At 52.4% G+C, this 17736-nt stretch overlaps 1 protein-coding gene across 1 annotated transcript; it reads left to right on the top strand.

Annotated features, from left to right (window-relative positions):
* Positions 1-1398: 1398 nt before the first annotated feature.
* Positions 1399-10762, top strand: LOC135991935 (cytochrome b5). The gene is made up of 5 exons (XM_065640801.1): positions 1399-1643; positions 7373-7501; positions 8034-8060; positions 9411-9442; positions 10074-10762. The coding sequence occupies exons 1-5, from the start codon at positions 1494-1496 to the stop codon at positions 10162-10164; spliced, it is 429 nt and encodes a 142-aa protein (XP_065496873.1). The 5' UTR covers positions 1399-1493; the 3' UTR covers positions 10165-10762.
* The last annotated feature ends 6974 nt before the right edge of the window (positions 10763-17736 follow it).

The raw sequence follows: 17736 nt of genomic DNA on the forward strand, positions 1-17736 counted from the left end.
TCCTTCTCCCTCATCACAGACGACACCCTGCTTTCCTACCAGAGTGACCCAGATCTGTTTGATGTACAGCCTGGAGCCTCCAGGGAGCCGACCTGTCTTTGTCCTGAAGTGGGTTGGACAGACAGCACAGGCAGTTACCGTAACATCCTGGAGCTGATAAATCTCCCAGACTGCACCATTAGGTACGTCTCGTTCCCACAGAGATCCCAGGTACAGGTACCCGCTTCACTTGAGCTCCTTTGAAAATCTCAAGTATAGGAAACAGCACCAATGTTCACCTGCTCAAATGCTCTTCGCATAGACCTTTAATCTTTAGCCAGTGTTGGTAACAGTGTCAGCACTTCTTACAACGTGGGGCATTTCTGCCTCCTCAGCAGTTACGTTAAAACAAACAGTCCACTGTCCAGCATTTTACCTGCACTGCAAGGGTAAGAAATTCCACAGCCATGAATACAACTTTAGGAATGGAAACCATCAGGTTTACAAGTTACTTGGGCTCCTGCGCTTCCAAACTGTTCCTCTGTCCCTAAACCTGTTCGATGTGGCTGGCAGGAAAGAGAGAACTTCCCAAGCGACCCACACCAGACCTGCACATGGACACTTTCCTTTAGACACCAACACAAATGCAACAATCTAAGGACATCAGAGCACTGGCTCACTTTAAAGATTGGTGAGATGACTATTTATTTTATATACAGGCAGAAAGAATCAAAACAAAAGGATCAGTGCAAAAGCTGCTCCCATTGGCAGTGGAATGAAAAAGCCACCAAAGGAGCAACGCTGCTCAGCCAAGCGCCCCTGACAAATGGTTCTTGCCAGCAGCTCCCTCACACCTTCCTGATGAAACAGCTGCTGCTGTGACTCCCTGTCTTCGCACCCGTCACATTTGCTTCCAGGGACGCCCCGATGAGCCTGTCACAGAGATGCGGCTCAGTCCTGGGAGGGGATCTGCGAGCTCAGACGGTCCCGGACAGAACAGGTGCTCCCGGTTTCCACAGAAGGATTTCCGTCCCCTCACCCGCCCAACAGGCCCGACGGGGAGTTACCAGAGGCCGGGACGGCCGCGGACAGCCCGCTGACAGGCACCTCACTCTCCGGCGGCCCAGGTGGAGTCGGGCAGCACAAAGCCGCCGCCCTGGCGGCCCGCCAGCCGCAGCCCGGGGGAAAACGGGGGACCCGGGGAGTCCGGGGCCGGAGGGAACCGGGGGGTCGGGGGAACCGGGGGGAGTCGCGGCCGAGTGCCAACGCCTTCCCGCCCTGTCGCTCTGGCCGCTCCCTATTGGCCCACGCCCGGCGGCGGGGCCTCCCATTGGCTGCAGCCGGCGCCGGCAGTCGCCCCACTGCCGGTGCCGCTCGCTCCTCATTGGCCAGCGGGCTCGCCCGGGAGTCGCCACGCGCCATTAAGCCATAGGGGGCGGGCGGAGGCGTCCGCTGTCGTTACGGCGGCTGCCGTGGGCCACGCCTTTCGTTCCGCGAAGCCGCCGGGGGCCAGCATGGAAGGCGGGGAGCGCACGGAGGCCGCGGAGCGCACGGAGGCCGGGCCGGTGTTCACGCTGGAGGAGGTGGGGAAGCGGAACTCCAGCCGCGAGGCCTGGCTGGTGATCCACGGGCGCGTCTATGATGTCACCCGCTTCCTGGAGGAGGTGAGGCCGGGCGGGGCGGGGTCCTGGCCTGTCCTCTCGGGGGCCGGCGGGGGAAGGACGGGGCCTGGGGGGGCTGAGGGGAGCGGGGGGACCCCCGCTCCCCTCAGCCCCCCCAGGCCCCGTCCTTCCCCCGCCGGCCCCCGAGAGGTGTGGGGCTGGGAGGGAAGCTCCCGCCGGCCCCGAGCGCCCAGCACGGCCGGTTCCGCAGGGCTGAGCCTCTGCTGCGGGATCTCCGGTTCTCCTGAGGTGGGGACAGACATTGCTTCTAGACCCGATGCCTTTAACCGTACCACTCTCAACCTTCTCAACCTTCTCGAAAACACAAGTTAGTGTTGGGAGCTAAAAATAGAGTGGGAAGAAATGGTAACAAACTTTCAAAGGGCTTTTATCCCAGCTTAAAATAACACCGAACCCTTTGTGGCATCTACAGGGTAAGGTACCAGAGTTAGTCTGATTCAGCTGTGGAAGAGCACTTCGTTGAAAACGCGTGTGCTGCTGCTTTTGCTTTTTTGTCTCAATTAAACTCTGATCTTCCTCTGGACACATCTGATTAAAGCACGTCTCCTTTGTAGTCATAACATCCAATAACCAAGCTACCTTGGTGAGGTGGAGAGGCTTAGTGGAGAACGATAACCACATTTTTACAGTGACCCGGCAGCTGGGGTAGTGGCTTTCTGTGTAGCTTTCTGGTATTTATTTATCAAGTTGGACACAATTGATTTTGTTCATTCAATCCAGCATTGTAATGCTTCATTCAGAATCTGACTGCGCTTTGAGGCTTCCCCCCAATATTTATTTCAAGACATCCTCTCAGGTATTTCAGTGAACAAATTAGGGAGTGTCTTTTACTACAATGGCTTGAACTGTAGCCAGTTCTGCACTGTTTGTGGCTTTTATAATGAAAAATGTTGCTTTCCCAGGACTGTAAATAGATCCTGCCTGCTCGCTCCTTTGCTCACCGACGTCTGCTGTGGGTTCTCCAGCGCTGCTCAGAGGTGCCTCTGTGTCAGGCATGGGATCTGAAGAGCAGCAGCTGTTCTTGGGTCTTTGCTGCTGGAGAGAGTCTCTTGGCACCCAGTGTGCTGGAAAGTAAAGTACGTGGGGCGGTGGGATGGTGCCTGGTGAAAGCACAGCAGCTCGGTGCTGCGGAGCAGCACAAGCAGGAAGGATCAGCTGGTGCTCAGCTGTTTGCTCTACAGGAGAGCTGAGGGACCAGTTGAATGTTTAGGCGCGTGCGTCTACAACAAGACGTAAACTGTACCGTAAAGAGCTTGTAGTCGAGGTGGGAAGGAGACAAACCTACGTAGTGCAGCCCTAACTCAGGAAGCTGTTAAATGGTGGAGCCAGGAGCAGAACTAAGGTGCTCGGATTCCTATTACAGGGTCAGTTCACAAGACCAGGAATTTTCCAGCTGGTACAGGAGGATTTTTGGAGCAGCTGACTCCTCAGTGCACACCCCATCCCTTGTTTGGGTTCCCAAACTAGGCCAGACCCAGCATCTGTCACATTCCTGAGACAGCGCAGCAGAATGCAAAGCCGTGGGTCCCGCTACCTCTGCTGATCAAGTGAAATGGGCAGGGTGGCGGGTGTATTGTGGACAACTTTGTTACTCCACTAGTTTCTGACATATCTTGTGTTTGCCTGCGTCTCAATGTCTGGTACCAGAACCAGGGGACATCACGGAAACCTGGAGCCAGGTTCAAAACAAACCGTGTTTCTCCACACAACAGCAGACTGGCGACTGCTTGCCAAAGGGTGTTGTGGATGCAAGAAGGTTAAGTAGATTCAGGGGAAGATAAAGCAGAAATATGGAAAAGCAATTCGCTGTGGGTTTTCTAAATAACAATGCAGGTTTTGGAAGAGCCAAAACCAGCTGGATGTTGAGACGGTACTTGCAGAAACCGCGTGCCTTGTCTCACACTTGTCTCTGTGTTCCAGTTGTGGTTGCTGCTTATCGCTTTACAGGCTTACGAGTTGGAAAAATGTTTTCAACGTGTTTTTCCCCAGTGTGGATGGTGCTGTGTTTCAGAGCGCGGACACTGCGTCACGGTCACACTCTTCATCTCGGTGTTCTCTGTGTAAGGCAGCGTCTGGTTCGTGCTCCCTGGGACACCTTCAGTGTTAGAAATAAGCCCAGAAAAAACGCTTCACTGCTCCCAGCAAGCCAGGCGGTGAACAGTACATTAAACAGTGCCTTGAATGTTACCTTGAGATGATATTTTGCATTGCCCTTTATCTCATTTTTGTTTTTCTGACATGAAAAAGACCTACTTGGCCTAGGGAGAGGCAGAAGAATAAGGCCAGTGTTTGAAGTGTGCCAGCGTGGCTGACACAACACTGCTGTGGACACCTATTGCTGACATAGTGAAACTTGTCAACATAGATCAAGGCCTGATTTATTGGCAGAAATACACTTTCTATCTGTTACCCCACTGTAATCAGTCGAGTGACAGGAGAACAATGTGTAGCTGATCAGAACCAGGAGTGTTTGTCTTGTTTAGAAGTTACATTTGTCTGATAAATAGCTCTGCTTGGGAGCTCTGAGCTGCTGTAGCTGCAGCTGTTGGGGCTGCAGTGGGTCATGTTCCCTGTGTGGTCACTGAAGGGGTGTCTAACGGGCACCTTTTCTGGCCTTTGCTCCGCGGTGATGTGTCCAGGATTGCTGAATCCCGCTGGAGCGTTACCTCGGGGTGATTTTGCAATCGCAAAGAAGCCTCACTGCAAAAAGATTGTCGAATTTTGCTTTGTGATTCCTGTAAACTAGGTACAGCAGGTCAGCTGTTAGCTCAAAGTCTGTACGTTGTTTGAAGTTTGTTGACCAGTTTAAACTTCCAATTTACTTTATCTACTGTGTAACAGGAGCAACAATTAGGACACTTATCACGTAGCAAAATTCTACTGAATTGTAAGAACGTGAACAAAATGCAGGAGATGTGCAAAGGCAGCAGTGTCATAGATGTTTCTGAGACTGCAATCTGTGCTTCAGAGAGCCTGTGAGCACCTGGAGTTAGTGCGATTATTTGAAATCCGAGATAGTTTTATGGCAATAGTATAATTTTCTCCCAAATCTTGGTGACTGGACCACCAGAATACACGTTGTTACTCCTGGTTGCAGCAGTCTCGCAAACTGGGTCTCTGGAGCCAGCTCGGAATTTGGAGAATTTGATTCAAAGCTCACCCTGAAATGATGCTTTTGCCAGCAGCTGCTGCAGCAGGAAGCGTTGGGGAGCGTGGGGAGATTTGGGGTGTTCCCTAGGCCCCCTGGCAGAGCAGCCTGGTCCCCTCCTGCTGCCCCTCTGTTGTTTGCCACACTTTCAGTTTTCATGTTTTCCTGCAGGAGCTGCAGCTTTTAGAACGTTTGCGGCAAAGTAAATGTCTTCCTGTATAAATAGTCTGGCTTTGCGTTTGCTGGGGTTGGACAAGGTAAGAATTGTCTGGCTGCAGCTGTGGTTGTCTGGACTAGGGAGTCCTTTCAGAAATACGAAATGCCAAAATGTTGTGAAGTTTTTTCTTTTGGCTTGGTGATTATAGCAAAGGACATATGTGCATGAATAAATATTTTTGTCACTTGTGGATTTAGCAAGTGCATAGAAGGGCTTCAGACCCAAACATGTAAAGAGGAGTAAACTTTACCATCCTCCTCTTGTGCTTTTCCATTCTTCTTGTGTCTTGTATGAGCAAAAACTGGATGCCCCCAAAAGCCAATATCAACTGCACGTTCCCTGTTACTGCAGCTTTTGCCTGCCCTTTTAGGGCAGGTGATAAGGAAAGCCAGGTTATCATCTTCAAACTCAGTTCTGATATTTTTCCATCTGAAATGAGATTTCTGGTGCGACATCCCTAAGGAGTTCTTCTAGAAGGCTTAAAGTAACCGGCCAACTTTCCGTTCCCTGGTTTCTGTGGATCTTTGCAAGCATGCCTATAAAATAGCTGAAAACTGGGCGGTTGTGTGAGTGATGTGCACACAGTGTGCAGCACCCTGCCCTGGGACCAGGGCTGCAGAGATGATCTGCAGGGTGCTCTTGCTGCAGCCTGTGTTCCCCTTGACCCCCTTGTGTGGACAGAGACACGTAGTGAGCTTGTTCACAGCCACCCTGCAGACTATCGCTTCCTTTCCTTGTTTCGTAGGTGGGTTTTCTCCAGGGCAGCCCCTGATCCGCCTCTGAGATCGAGGGAGCAGGAGGGTCAGTGTGGGAGAAACGGCAGTGAGACCTGTAGCCGGGTATGGAGGGAGCGAGCAAGCAAGCAGAGCCGCGCTTGGTGTTACAGCTAAAGCAGTCTCATAACTGACTGACCAAACTGTCCCTGACCGCAGACTTTGCCCTTCAGGGCTGCTGAGAACGCTCCACATTGATTTTGTTATGTACCTGGACAATCAAGGGATTTATTCAGAATAAAGAGCTCTGAGATGAGGATTACGGGATTGGCTGCAGCAACTCACTGCAGTAAATAACTGGGCTGATTTTGGGTCCACACAGGGTATGTTTGGTATGAGTCTGACAGCCAAGTGGGAATACTGGGGCTTTTGGCAGCAAAACCAGAGAAGCTGAAGGAAGAGAGACAATGACAACTGTTCTGTGCCTGTGGGAAGGAAAAGGACATTACAGAGAGAAACAGGTGCGTTGGTCCTTTGATCCGAGATGTCTGACATCTCCAGTTCCAGGCTTGGAGCTGGGAGAGGAATTTCAGGCAGCGGAGAATAAGCCTGGTCCTCTCAACTCTGTTTGGTGCCTGATGCGCCAGAAAACCGGGTTAGTCCCTGTGTGTGCACTCAGGAGCTGGAAGCTTTATTGGTTTGACTGGATTAGCTGATAGTTTGAACTGCACTATTTGTTCACACTCACACTGTAAAGAGATTGTATGTTGCTGGCCCTGGGGTTAGTGCTTTCCATTGCCAGTCCGTTCCTTGAATTCTGGTACTGATTGTGCTAGAGAAGAGCCTAACCCGTCACAGAGACCAGAACTGCAGCGGGTTTAGTCACTTGAGATGGCTTGATGTGACGGCAGCTGTGACCCTGCTGCAACAGAACTGCCAGTGTCACTGGGGAGTGTTCCGTGGATTTGGTACTTTTGTTGTTGTACCTCCTGAAACTCTGGAATTGGTATATGATGCCAAATAGTATCATTTTTCTTGACATTTTATGCTTTTTTTCCCCTGATTGTTGAGTGGTGGTACACTGGATTAGGTTCAGTATTGGTGCAGCTACACTGGAGTTGTTCCTGCTTATGCCACTGGGAAACACAATGCACTTCTCCTCTGTTCTTCTCTGCTCCTCGTTGCATTGCAGAGAGAGGCTGTCAGCCAAATACCATTGTCTTTTGTGCAGTAGTAGCTGAACATGATTTCCTCCACTGGTGCCCGTGAAGGCAGCGTTGGCTTGTGCTTCACTGGCAGTTGAGTTGCCTCAGAAAAGTTCTTAAGGAGAAAATCCTGCAGGAGAGGCTCCTCTGCAAGCAAGAGATTTATGCGGTGAAGCCTGTGAAAAGCTACATGAGGATATCCTTTATTTTATATTTTCTTGCCCAAGTCCATTACAGAATCATGGGAGGGTTTTATTCTATGTATGATATTTCCCAGGCTGTGCTGCACATGTTGTTCTCTGTCAGTTCTTGAAGGAGAGATTTTAGTGGTGATGTTGGTTTGAGGAAGATTTAGAAGGAAGGCTGCTGAGTCTCTTGGTACCTTTTTTGCACCTGGCCCTTTGCTCACCCGAAATCTTCTCTTCCAGCATCCAGGTGGAGAAGAAGTTTTGCTCGAACAAGCAGGCAGAGATGCCACTGAGAGCTTTGAAGATGTTGGGCATTCCACAGACGCCAGGGAGATGCTCAAGCAGTACTACATTGGGGAGGTCCACCCGGTAAGGACCAGCCTCTCAAACACACGGTGGGACTCTGTAAAGGTGTCACTGTCCTCTGTGTCACACAGTAAACACACACCAAAATGTGTCTCAAGAAATAAGTGAGTAGTTCAGGGATTTACACAGTGTCTGTCTGGGATTTCAGCTGGGGAAAGAGGATCTCTGAGGAAACTAAACAAGTCTTCTCTTTCCACCATTCAGAGCAGATTTCTCACTACAATTAAATCAGTGGCACTTAAAAAAGTTAATCTAATTGGTTCCCTTGTTGGCTGGTGGTGCCATAGCATCCCCTTGCCTTGGCATTTCGAGTACAGGAGGGTGAGAGATCACAGGGGTGCAAAAACCAGCCTCCTGTCTGCTACGGAGACCTTTGGTGCCTTTGAGTGCTGAAGGAACAACTCCTTTGAAAACTGAGTCCAGGCAATTACCCCTGTGATGAAGGATGTGTACAGAGCAATTCCCTCAATAAACACTGCAGGTTTCTCTTGAAGTCAGTGCTTATCTTTCTATTTTTTTTTTTCCCTCTTGACAGCACGATCGTAAAACAGAAGGTTCTAAGGTAAGCTATTAGTGTTACTTTTCCGTTGTAATTAATGCTGTGGAGACAATATTATGCTCACAAAATGAACAAAGAAGTTGTCACACCTTCCTTTTTTTTTAATTTTTCCCTGTGGAGCCTGCGGCTTTATGTTTACACAAACTGCAGTCATGAATAAATCTTGCAAGCAAATTATAGCTTTGTTTTTGTTCTGAAGCTCAGCAGTCACCTCTGTGAAACTGGAAGTGGTTTTTTGTGCCCTCTCTCCCCTGATATCAGCATGTTATTTCCACACCTTGAGCCACAGACCATTTTTTGTGCATTACTGGCCTGACCACTGAACTGTTAGTGTTGTTATGCTTGAGCCAGGAGACAGGCACAGCCACCGTGGGGCTGGCTGTGAAACAAGAATTCTCTGTTAACCGCCCCAGTAATCATTGGTGTTGCTTAAAACTCAGGTGCTCCTGGATTAGAACAGGGAATGGCGCTGCAGAAATGCTTTTGAAATGGATGGGGCGAGGGAACGGGTAATAATAGAATCCCAGCGGAGGGGTAAACATGCGCCTTGCGGGCTGTCCTCGGCCCAGCTGCGGGCTGGGCGGCTCTGCCGTCAGCAGCGCTTTGAGCCGGCGCGGTGCAGAGCGGCGGAGCCGCAGGGCCCAGAAGGAACCTGTGAGCTGGGCCTGGGCCCTGGGGAGCCTGAGCCTGCAGCTCGCTTGCTGTAGTCAGCCAGACAGAGCAACTCGCGCTGGGTGAAGCCTGTGCTTAGTTCTGGCACAGGACTGTGGGATTATCCATATATTCACCTTAAAACTTACTGTTTGGTTCAGCTCCGTTTCATAAATGGAATCATGTGCGTAAAATGTGCATAGAAATAAGTACTGACCTGAGTAACTCCCTTGGATGGGAGTTCAATTCTTTTTTTCAAGTATTTTTCTCTTTTGAGGAGAAAGTCCAGTCAGTTATGTACAGCCAAGGTCTTTTTCCAGTGCACAATGTCTGTTTTAAAAGCAGGCCCAAGTACACTTTAAAAATAATAGCAGGAGAGAGAAGTCAGCAATGTAAAAATAAATAGGGGGGAACCACCAAAAAAAAAAAGTTGTATAGTGTTGTGAAGTAGCTCCCCACAGATAATGTCAATGTTTAGCATCCACTGGATGCATTATGGCAGAAAAGCAAGTGCTGAGGCTCTCCAGAAATTGAGATAATTCCATTTAGGATGGGCAGGAAACCTGATTTTTGGCTGGGAAGTATTGATGAAACTGGAGAGCAGCAGCAGCTGTTGAGGAAGAGGCTGGAGAGGGATGGGATTGATGGAATGTGTTTCATGTTTCTTTTTTTCCCCTGCTAACTCCCTCTTTCCTCCTGCAGAATCCAAGTATGACATCCTCAGGCCAAGCAAGGTATAGTATCTCCTTAAAATAAGAGTAAGAAATTCAGGGTTTAGGAGACTCTGTTTGGAGAGCTGCATATTAACCTTAATGAGCAGGCAAAAACCCCCAGGGGTATCACTGCACTACCCTTCCAGCAAGCAGATGGTCCAAAATAAGTTTTTTGGAGGGTCTTTACCATGAGCAGCCCCATTTAGTTGCAAACCCAGGGCTGCTCCCAGCTAGAACAGGGCCCCAGTCTTCCGTGGCTGACACAGAACGCTTTGCTGACGCTGAGCCTGTGACCGCTAGTTTGTGAGCGAGGAGGATCTACTGTGGGATGGCTGTAGCAATTTCCATCCCAGCATCCACCCAGCTGTTTGTACAGCACAAATTACAGCCTGACTTATTTAAGGAAAAACAACCAACGACAAAAACCCCTGAATTGGTTTCTGTATGTGCCAGGCTGGAAACATCACCACTTCAGCTGCTATTTTATAAGCACCGAGCCGTGCGGGCACGGGGCCGCGGGGGGGCTGTCAGGGCTCCCAGAGCTCCCAGCTGAAACCAGGCGGGTAGCGAGTGATGAACATCCTGAAGGAATGATTAACTCCATACTTTCTTCTGGTTTATGTTGTGTGTGTTTTGTTTTTTCTCCCCATAGTTTCTGGTCAACATGGCTAATCCCCATCTTCGGAGCACTGGTCCTAGGGTTAATGTATCGCTATTACTTGTTGGATGGGAGAACCTCTTGAGCTGCCCTTGCTGGCCCCTCAGGAAGCCTGACAGGGCGTGAGAGAGAGCGCGTGTGCAGCCCGGGTGTGCAGCTTCCCCCAACTTCTGCCTTGCTTTTGGCTTTGAGTCTGTCGAGTGATGCTGATATCCATGGGACCAAGCTAATACTCTGTCCTAACTCTGGGACCCACGGACCTGCCGTACTTTCTCTTGCGGTGGCAGAGCAAGTGCGACTTCCCGGTGTTCTCTGACATTTGATTGTGGTCTCCGTCGCCCCGCTGTGCTCGCGTGCTCTCTCTCCCACTCTCTCTCGCTCTCTGCAGTAAACCACAGACAACCTTTTTCTTTCAATGCCTTTTCGTTAAGCCAGACAACGTGAAACAGCTGGTAGTGAGCCTGTGGATTTGCCTCGGTCCTTCACATAGCATTGGCAGAAATAACCGTCGAGTTGTCTGCGGTCCTGTCCAGAAAAGCTGTCCGGAGATGCGGCTCCACAGTAACGTTCCCAGTGCATGCAGGCAACACTAACCGGAGCAGCAGGAAATTGTTAGCTTTGCTACCTCTTTCTGTACGTGTCTGTTTTTAACGGTTAAACAAATATAAGTATTTTAAAAGTGATTCTGTTCATTTTGTAATATTTGTACTTGTCCCTTTAAAATGTATATTCTGTGAAACAATTTATACCTTGAATCCTGGTTTGTTTGGGTGCTTTTGTGTGGCTAGAAGTGGGAACTAACACGTGGCTTCTTGAAACGCAGGTTTTTCTTTCTCCCTGAGGTCTTGATTGGACACATGTTGGAAACAAAACTCACTTACTGTGAATGTGCACTAGATGGAGAAAAAACAAATAAATCTGGTCTCTTCTCCCCAAATGAAAAGGAAAAAGAAATTCATGTGGGATTTGCGCATAACACTGGTTCTGTCAGGGAACAGAGGAGGATGTTTCTCGTGTCTGTTTTTGTGTATCGCAGTTGGCAATGCCAGGTGTGCTTCATGTGCTGCCACTGGGATCCTTCCAGCTCTTCCAGCACATCGGGAACTTGTGTTCTGGTGTCTGATACCCTCAGTGGTGCTGTACACGCTGCTCTGACACCGGTGCCCAAGTCAGACATCGCAGCAAAGCTGATCCTCTTTCTGAATTGCAGCAGAAAGGGCAGCGATGTCCTGGGGTCCTCCATGGGCTGGGGCTGTTCTTCTCTCTTCGTGAAACTGCTGTTCCCCAGAGGGTTGTGCAGAAGAACTTCTTGGGTGTGGAATGACACTCTCTCTTTTAAAAATGAAGGCCAAGGATCTGTGTGGTCACTGGGAATGGCAACTGCTGCTTTGGGCTTTTTGGTCTTTGGCTTTCAAGAATCAACAGAAATGCCATGTAAATGACTAAAAGCTCAGAAAACATTATTTAGGGTAAGAGGCTTGAGCCCCATCTAGCTATCAAAGGGGGGGTTACAAAATCATAGCATGGAGGTGTTCGTGTATGGCGTGGAAACTTCATCAAAGGGTTTTTTAATCTAGAGGACAGTGGTCTAAAAAGGCCACTAGTTGAAGATTGAGCATTTCAAACTGGACATAGGTACTTGTGCACATTTAGCACAAAGCCATTAACCATGAAAATGCTGTAGTGAGGTCTGGAGTGGATTGTCTATCAATGGAAAGTTTTAAAGCTGGAAGGCACATGTTGGCTAAAGCACCATCTCTCTGAGACAGGTTGGTTCAGGGCAGGGTTGGGCCCTGCACACGCCAGCTGGTTGGATTCCAGGAGCCTTGAGGAAAGGGGCTGGTGCGGATGCCTGACGTGGTGCTCGAAACGCGGCTGTTTGCTCCACTGGCATTACTTTTACCTGCATTTTAGTTTTTTTTTTTTTTCTTTCAAATAGTGTTTTCCTGGCACGCTCTACTTTCAGTTGTATTTTTGTAAGTCCAGGCAAATTCTTGTCTCTCAGTAACCACTGGGAAAACTACCTGTTAATCCCCGTTTGTTAGGGAGCCTTTCTTTTGGTGCTGTTGTTTCCTTTTAACCGATTAACCACCATGGGGAGACCTTCAGTCTTGTTCCAGGGCTTCCGAGAGCTGTGAAGAGCCTTTGGAAGCCCAGGCAGCCTCTGCCAAACCACTCTCCCTGTTCCGCACACGTGCCCACTCCCTCGGGGATCTCGAGGGGCTCGAGCTGCATTTACAGAAGGGACATCGGAGTCTTCCCGCTTCTCCAGGAACTGCAGGCATGGAGCAGCGTCTGCACCCGGCACAGGTATCGGTTTTACTGGTCTGTCACCCTGCAGATGCCCCCTGCAGCTCTGTCCCGGAGCTGGGGCGGTTTGGAGGACGGACCGTCCACGATGGAGGCGACTCCATCAGCTCTGGCTCCCCCAGCGCTGGGCTCCCCATCCCACCGGCTGCCCCCTCTCCTCGCTCCTTCCTTCTTCAGAAGAATTCTCGCTGAACGGCGGGTCCCACGGGTGTGAAACGGCTCAGGCAACTAAGGAGTGTTACCAAAGCTTGTTTACCTGCTTTATTTGAGGATTAAAAAAAGACAACTCCAAATCTTTGTCCTCACACTGAACTTCTCGCACAGCAGGTGTTTGCTGCCAGGTCCCCGCGCGATGCAGGCGCCGAGCTCGGCTGTCAGCCTGTGAGAAAACTCGCGGGGTGAAATTAAAGCTGGGTGTGTGTGCTCTGCTTCCTTCAGGTGCTTGGGACACGGAGTCGAGTGAAGAAACCATAAACACGAGTGCGGGGGCAGCTTCCACATTAACGTGACCGTATTGTGGCTGCTGGGGAACGCCAGCAGAACGTGCTGGTCTCTTCTGCCTCCCCACAGCCCCAAGTCCTTGACAAAGCAGAATGGAACTGTTGATTAATTGGGTTGATGGTTTGCGGAGGATGGGTCGGAGGACTGAGTGTATTCCTGGTTTTGCTGAAATTAGCTGATAAAGAGGAAAAAAAATTTTGAGTTATGCTGTGGAAATTTATACAGATATTTTCTACAATTAAATATAAACACAAAAGGGTAAACACCACAGCTTTCCAAGTACCCCCTAATAGCACTGACAACACTGCTGCCTCGGGATTATTACAACCTGAATATGGGGTTTTGCCTCATGACCTCAGTACTTGTGGGATGGGGAAAACAGGGCTCAGAGAGCGCCAGGGAACAAACTCGCACCCCAGGACGTGCTCGGCCGGCCGCATGTGCCGCCCGTGGGACAGCGAGGAGCCTCCAGCCGCCACTGCTCTTGGGGCAATGGGGGACAATGCTGCGGCTCATTCCCGAGATGGAATGGGAATGTCATTTCTTTCACGGATTTTAAACAGCTCCTTTTTCTCTTTAAAACTCTTACCAAATATTCAGGAAAGCTGCAAATCACAGCAGCTCCTGGTCTCTACGATGGAGCCTTGCCCAGACATCAGCTCCGCAGCCCGGGATCCCGTTGTCCCAGCATGGGGACAAACGGTGCCGGTGTCCCTGCAGCAGGAACGCGGTGATCCCAACGGCTCCAGCTGCCTCCGTCACCGGGGGAAGGTATCGCCGGTGTCACAGGCTCGCTGGTGTCTCTTCTCCAGGGACACCACTCGCAGAAATTACTATAAAACAAGTTTCCTGCCAAGCTCAGCAGCTGTAATGAGTCAGGAAGCCATAACCTGGGAATAGGGAACTGTTGGCAGAGCCTAATGATTTTCTGACAGTCTGTCTAACACAGTTACAAAATAAAACACCTACATAGGCTTCAAAATTGCAAATGGGGTTCACAATATTACGCATGCACCTGCTATTTATCGCCATTATCCTGGTTTAGATGCTGTCCCCCTCACAGCTGCTGCTATCTAACCGCTTATGCAGGGAGAGGAACTTCATTATGAAAAGAGAAAATACCTTAGTGACACGTAACTTCTCCCAGGAAGTCTCCTGTTGCAGTGTCTGGCAGTTAATAGGTTAGGATTTTGGTGTATTTTAGTTACATTTATTCCATATACTATGATTGCAAAATCAAGAATATAACCTGCTCTTTGGGAGGAGAGGGCAGTCCGGCACAACTAGAGCTTTTAATGACTAAATACGGTTAGCGCAGGGTGCAGCAGGGAGCGGTGCCTGGCCGTGGGACTCGGGGAAATAACGCAGCGGGACAGGTCAGTGAAACACAAGGACAAGGTTTGTTGGAGCCCAGTTGGGGCCATAAACTCCTCCCGTGGGCCCCGGCACATGAACCGCTGCATGGGGCGCAGCTGGGGAGCGGGACCGGGGCAGCAGCTCCGGACACCAGCGCAGCATCCCGGGGCGGACAGAGCCGCCTCGGCGGGCCTGCGCCACAAGGAGAACGTTCTCGTGCCACCCGCGAGTGCATTTATTGGCAATTAAACCAGTCATCGGCTGCGGGGTGACGTGTCCCCGCTGCAGCGCGAGTCCTTCGCCATCACGTGGCTGCTGCCGCTGTGCCGGTGGCGTCTGGGCTGTCGGTGCTGCCCGGTCTCGCTGGTCAGCGGTGAATTCCTTTGCCCCCCAAAAGCAGTGGAGCCACCTGCTCCATCCCCGATTGCTCCATCTCCCACCGCTCCCCTTCCAGCAGCAAGAGCTGTTTTTCTCTGCCGCAGCCCATCCGTTAGTGGCACCTTCTCAGAAAGCCTTGTTTCCCTCATTACTGAGAAAAGGTGATTATAGCAGAGTCTTACATCTTTTTCCCTGGACGCTTCCCAAACAGTTTGCTTTCTCAGTGCCAGGGTAGGAGCAGCTCCCTCTCTTCTCACGGGAACGGATCCTCCCGCGCGGGGCAGGGACTCACCTTCCCCCCGGGCTGCCAGGGACGCGCTGCCAAGGGGACACTTAACCTGCAGCTCTTGGGAATATGACTGCTCCTCCACAGCTTTTTTTCTCCCCTCTCTGATCTTGCCACCATAAAAATAATTTCCAGTTGTTCAGTAAATTTATCAGCTATTCCTTTTAATTCCACAGTTGTATAATCTGAGCCTGCCCGTTTGTATGTTCAGCTCTCCCCTTCTCCCCTGCATGCTCTGGCAGCCGGATGAGGCAAAATAATGCCTTCAGACTCACGCTTTGAAATTCTTCCTTTCTTGGATTTATAGCTGGCTTTTACCTTATTTCAATCACTCGCCATTGCTGTAACTTAAGAAACTGCAAAGCAGCCGGGTTACCACAAGGAAATTTCACCTGCCAGCTGAGTGATTGCATATTGATTACAGCAAACCCTTTTGGAGGATGGTTAACTCGGGAGGACACTCGTGCCTGGCACAAAGAACAAACCACATCCTCACACAAAGCCGCTCCACTCGGCACCGGAGCTCCGGGAGCAGAGGAAAGGGCCCGTGTGAGCTCGGGGCGCAGCAGAGAGACGTCCCCCGCGCTTCCCCAGGCAGCGGCAGAGCCCTCCCGGCAGCAGCGAACAGCCAGGGACGGGGCCAGGGACCAACAGCCGCTTCTGAGCAAAACGCACGAGCGCGGTTCTTGCTGTGCATGGCAGCACACGAGCGGCCAGAGCCCTTCCCAGGGATGATCGCACTTACTGAGCAGGAAGGACAAACACCTTGCTTCGTCTGGGGTTCAGCCTCAGAAACACTCTGCTCTCTAGACGTGATGAAAATAACACGTTCGATATCGTATTTTTGTCAGAGTGCCCTGAAGCAGCAGCAGAATTATGGTAATGGGCGCTCCCCGGGGAGCGGGGTGGCCGGGAAGGGCCCTGCAGACCCCACGGCCCAGGGACGCAGCCACAGGCAGGGGCTGCTCACCGGCACGGCCCTGGCACGATGGACCTGGCACGATGGACCTGGCACAACGGCCCTGGCACGACCGCCCTGGCACAACGGCCCCGGCACGACCGCCCTGGCACGGCGGGACACGCTGCCCGCTCCCCGGGGCACACACTGGCTGCCTGGCCAGCAACAGGGCAATTCCTTAAGGGAAAGGTGGAGAGCGTTGCTGGGTAAATCCCTGCACAGCCCAGCATGAGTTGGTGCAAAACCGTAATGGGTGAGTAGGTGACAGGGGCAGAAGCAGGAGATATGGAGGGCAGATGATGACGGAAAAGGGTGTCAGAGTCTAGATACACGTGAGCCCTTGGACAGTGCTGAAATCTGCAGCTGTATTCCCTGTCCTCAGCACCACGTCCTCTCAAAACGCCACAAGTGATGATGAAGTTGGGCAGAGAAGATGTCAGCACAGCTCTGGGGGATTAAAGCAGTCGGTCTGGGGTGAAAGGGATACCCGACTTCAAACAAAACCCAACACCTACCGCCCGGCTGTCACCGTTCTGCTGTGAACCGAACGCACTGGCACCGTCTCAGCGCTCGGCTCATGTGGGTAACGCGGCAGAACGAAACGCGGCGCGCGCAGCACCAACACCAGAGTTTGGCGAGCGCAGAGCGCGGTCGGGCACCTGGTGAACAACTCGGGGGAGGCTGTGCCACAGTGACCCACCGACCGGCGTCCCCGGAGCCCCCCGACCCTCAGCCCCGCTGGCGGGGCACGGCGGGTTCCTGGAAGATGCGGAGTGCTTTTGGAGGTGATTTCGCCAGGCTCTCGGAGCGGGCTGGCACAGGAACCAGCCGCGCGGAGGCCGGGATCCAACGTCTCGGTGACACCGTCCCTGCGGGGAAACCGGAGCCGGCAGCACGCGGCAGCTGTTCGCAGCTCGGCCTCCTCCATTTTTCACAGCTTAAGCATCCGCCTGGCGCCTCCACTTGCTCACACCACAAACCCTCCTGCTTTCCCATCCCTTTCCCATTTCCAAAGCGGATTTTAATCACTTTGGAAAAGCAATTTGAGATGTGTGTGGGTGACCGCACCTGACACCTCCTCGCACAGCGACGGCTCCCGAACCCCTCAACTTCTCGGCTTTCTAGCACTTACGTTGTCCGGATTCCCCTGATCTCGGTACGTTTCCCCAAGCTGTACCCCAGCTTTGTTTCACTTTACTATAACACGCTGTTGACGCTCTTTCTACATTTCCATTTTGTTTGCTTAGAAATATTTGCTTCTTTATTCGGACAAGACAAACGGGCAGTGCGGACGCGCTCTGCGCTGTGCCGGGCTGCGGACGGCGCCGCCGCCCCCTGGCCGCCGTTCTGCCCCCCGCGCCGGGGGAGGCGGCAGCACCGGGCACTTGCCCGCCACGGCCCCGGGGCCGCCGCCGCCGCTTGGCTCTGGGGAGGGCCCGTGCAGCCGCACAACGCTGCCGGCAAAGCGCTTCCCCTCAGGGCCGCCCCGCGCACAGCGGCCGGGACCGAACCGCGGCCCCCGGGCCCCGGCGCTGCTCCGGCCGCGGCCGCGCTCCCCCCGCGCTTCTAGACGCTTCCGCGCGCCCCGCCACCGCGGCGGCTCTTCCGGCCGGCGGCTCCCCGCCCTCCGCCGCGCCCCCTCCCGCATGCGCACTGCGGCCCTGCTGGCGGCGGCGGGGGGCGCGCGACGGCGGGCGGCTCCGCGCAGGCGCGCAGGGCCCGGCACGGGCGCTGTTCTGTCGGCGTGTCTCCCCGCCCGCCGGGCGTATGCGCGGGCGGGCCGCGCGGAGGCTCCTTGTGCGCGCCCTCTCCCCGCGGCCGCGCAGGCGCAGAGCGGGGCCGGAGGGGGCGGCCGGGCGCGTTGTGTT

This window comes from Caloenas nicobarica, chromosome 9 (assembly GCF_036013445.1).
Source record: "Caloenas nicobarica isolate bCalNic1 chromosome 9, bCalNic1.hap1, whole genome shotgun sequence".
Taxonomy (NCBI): Eukaryota; Metazoa; Chordata; class Aves; order Columbiformes; family Columbidae; genus Caloenas; species Caloenas nicobarica.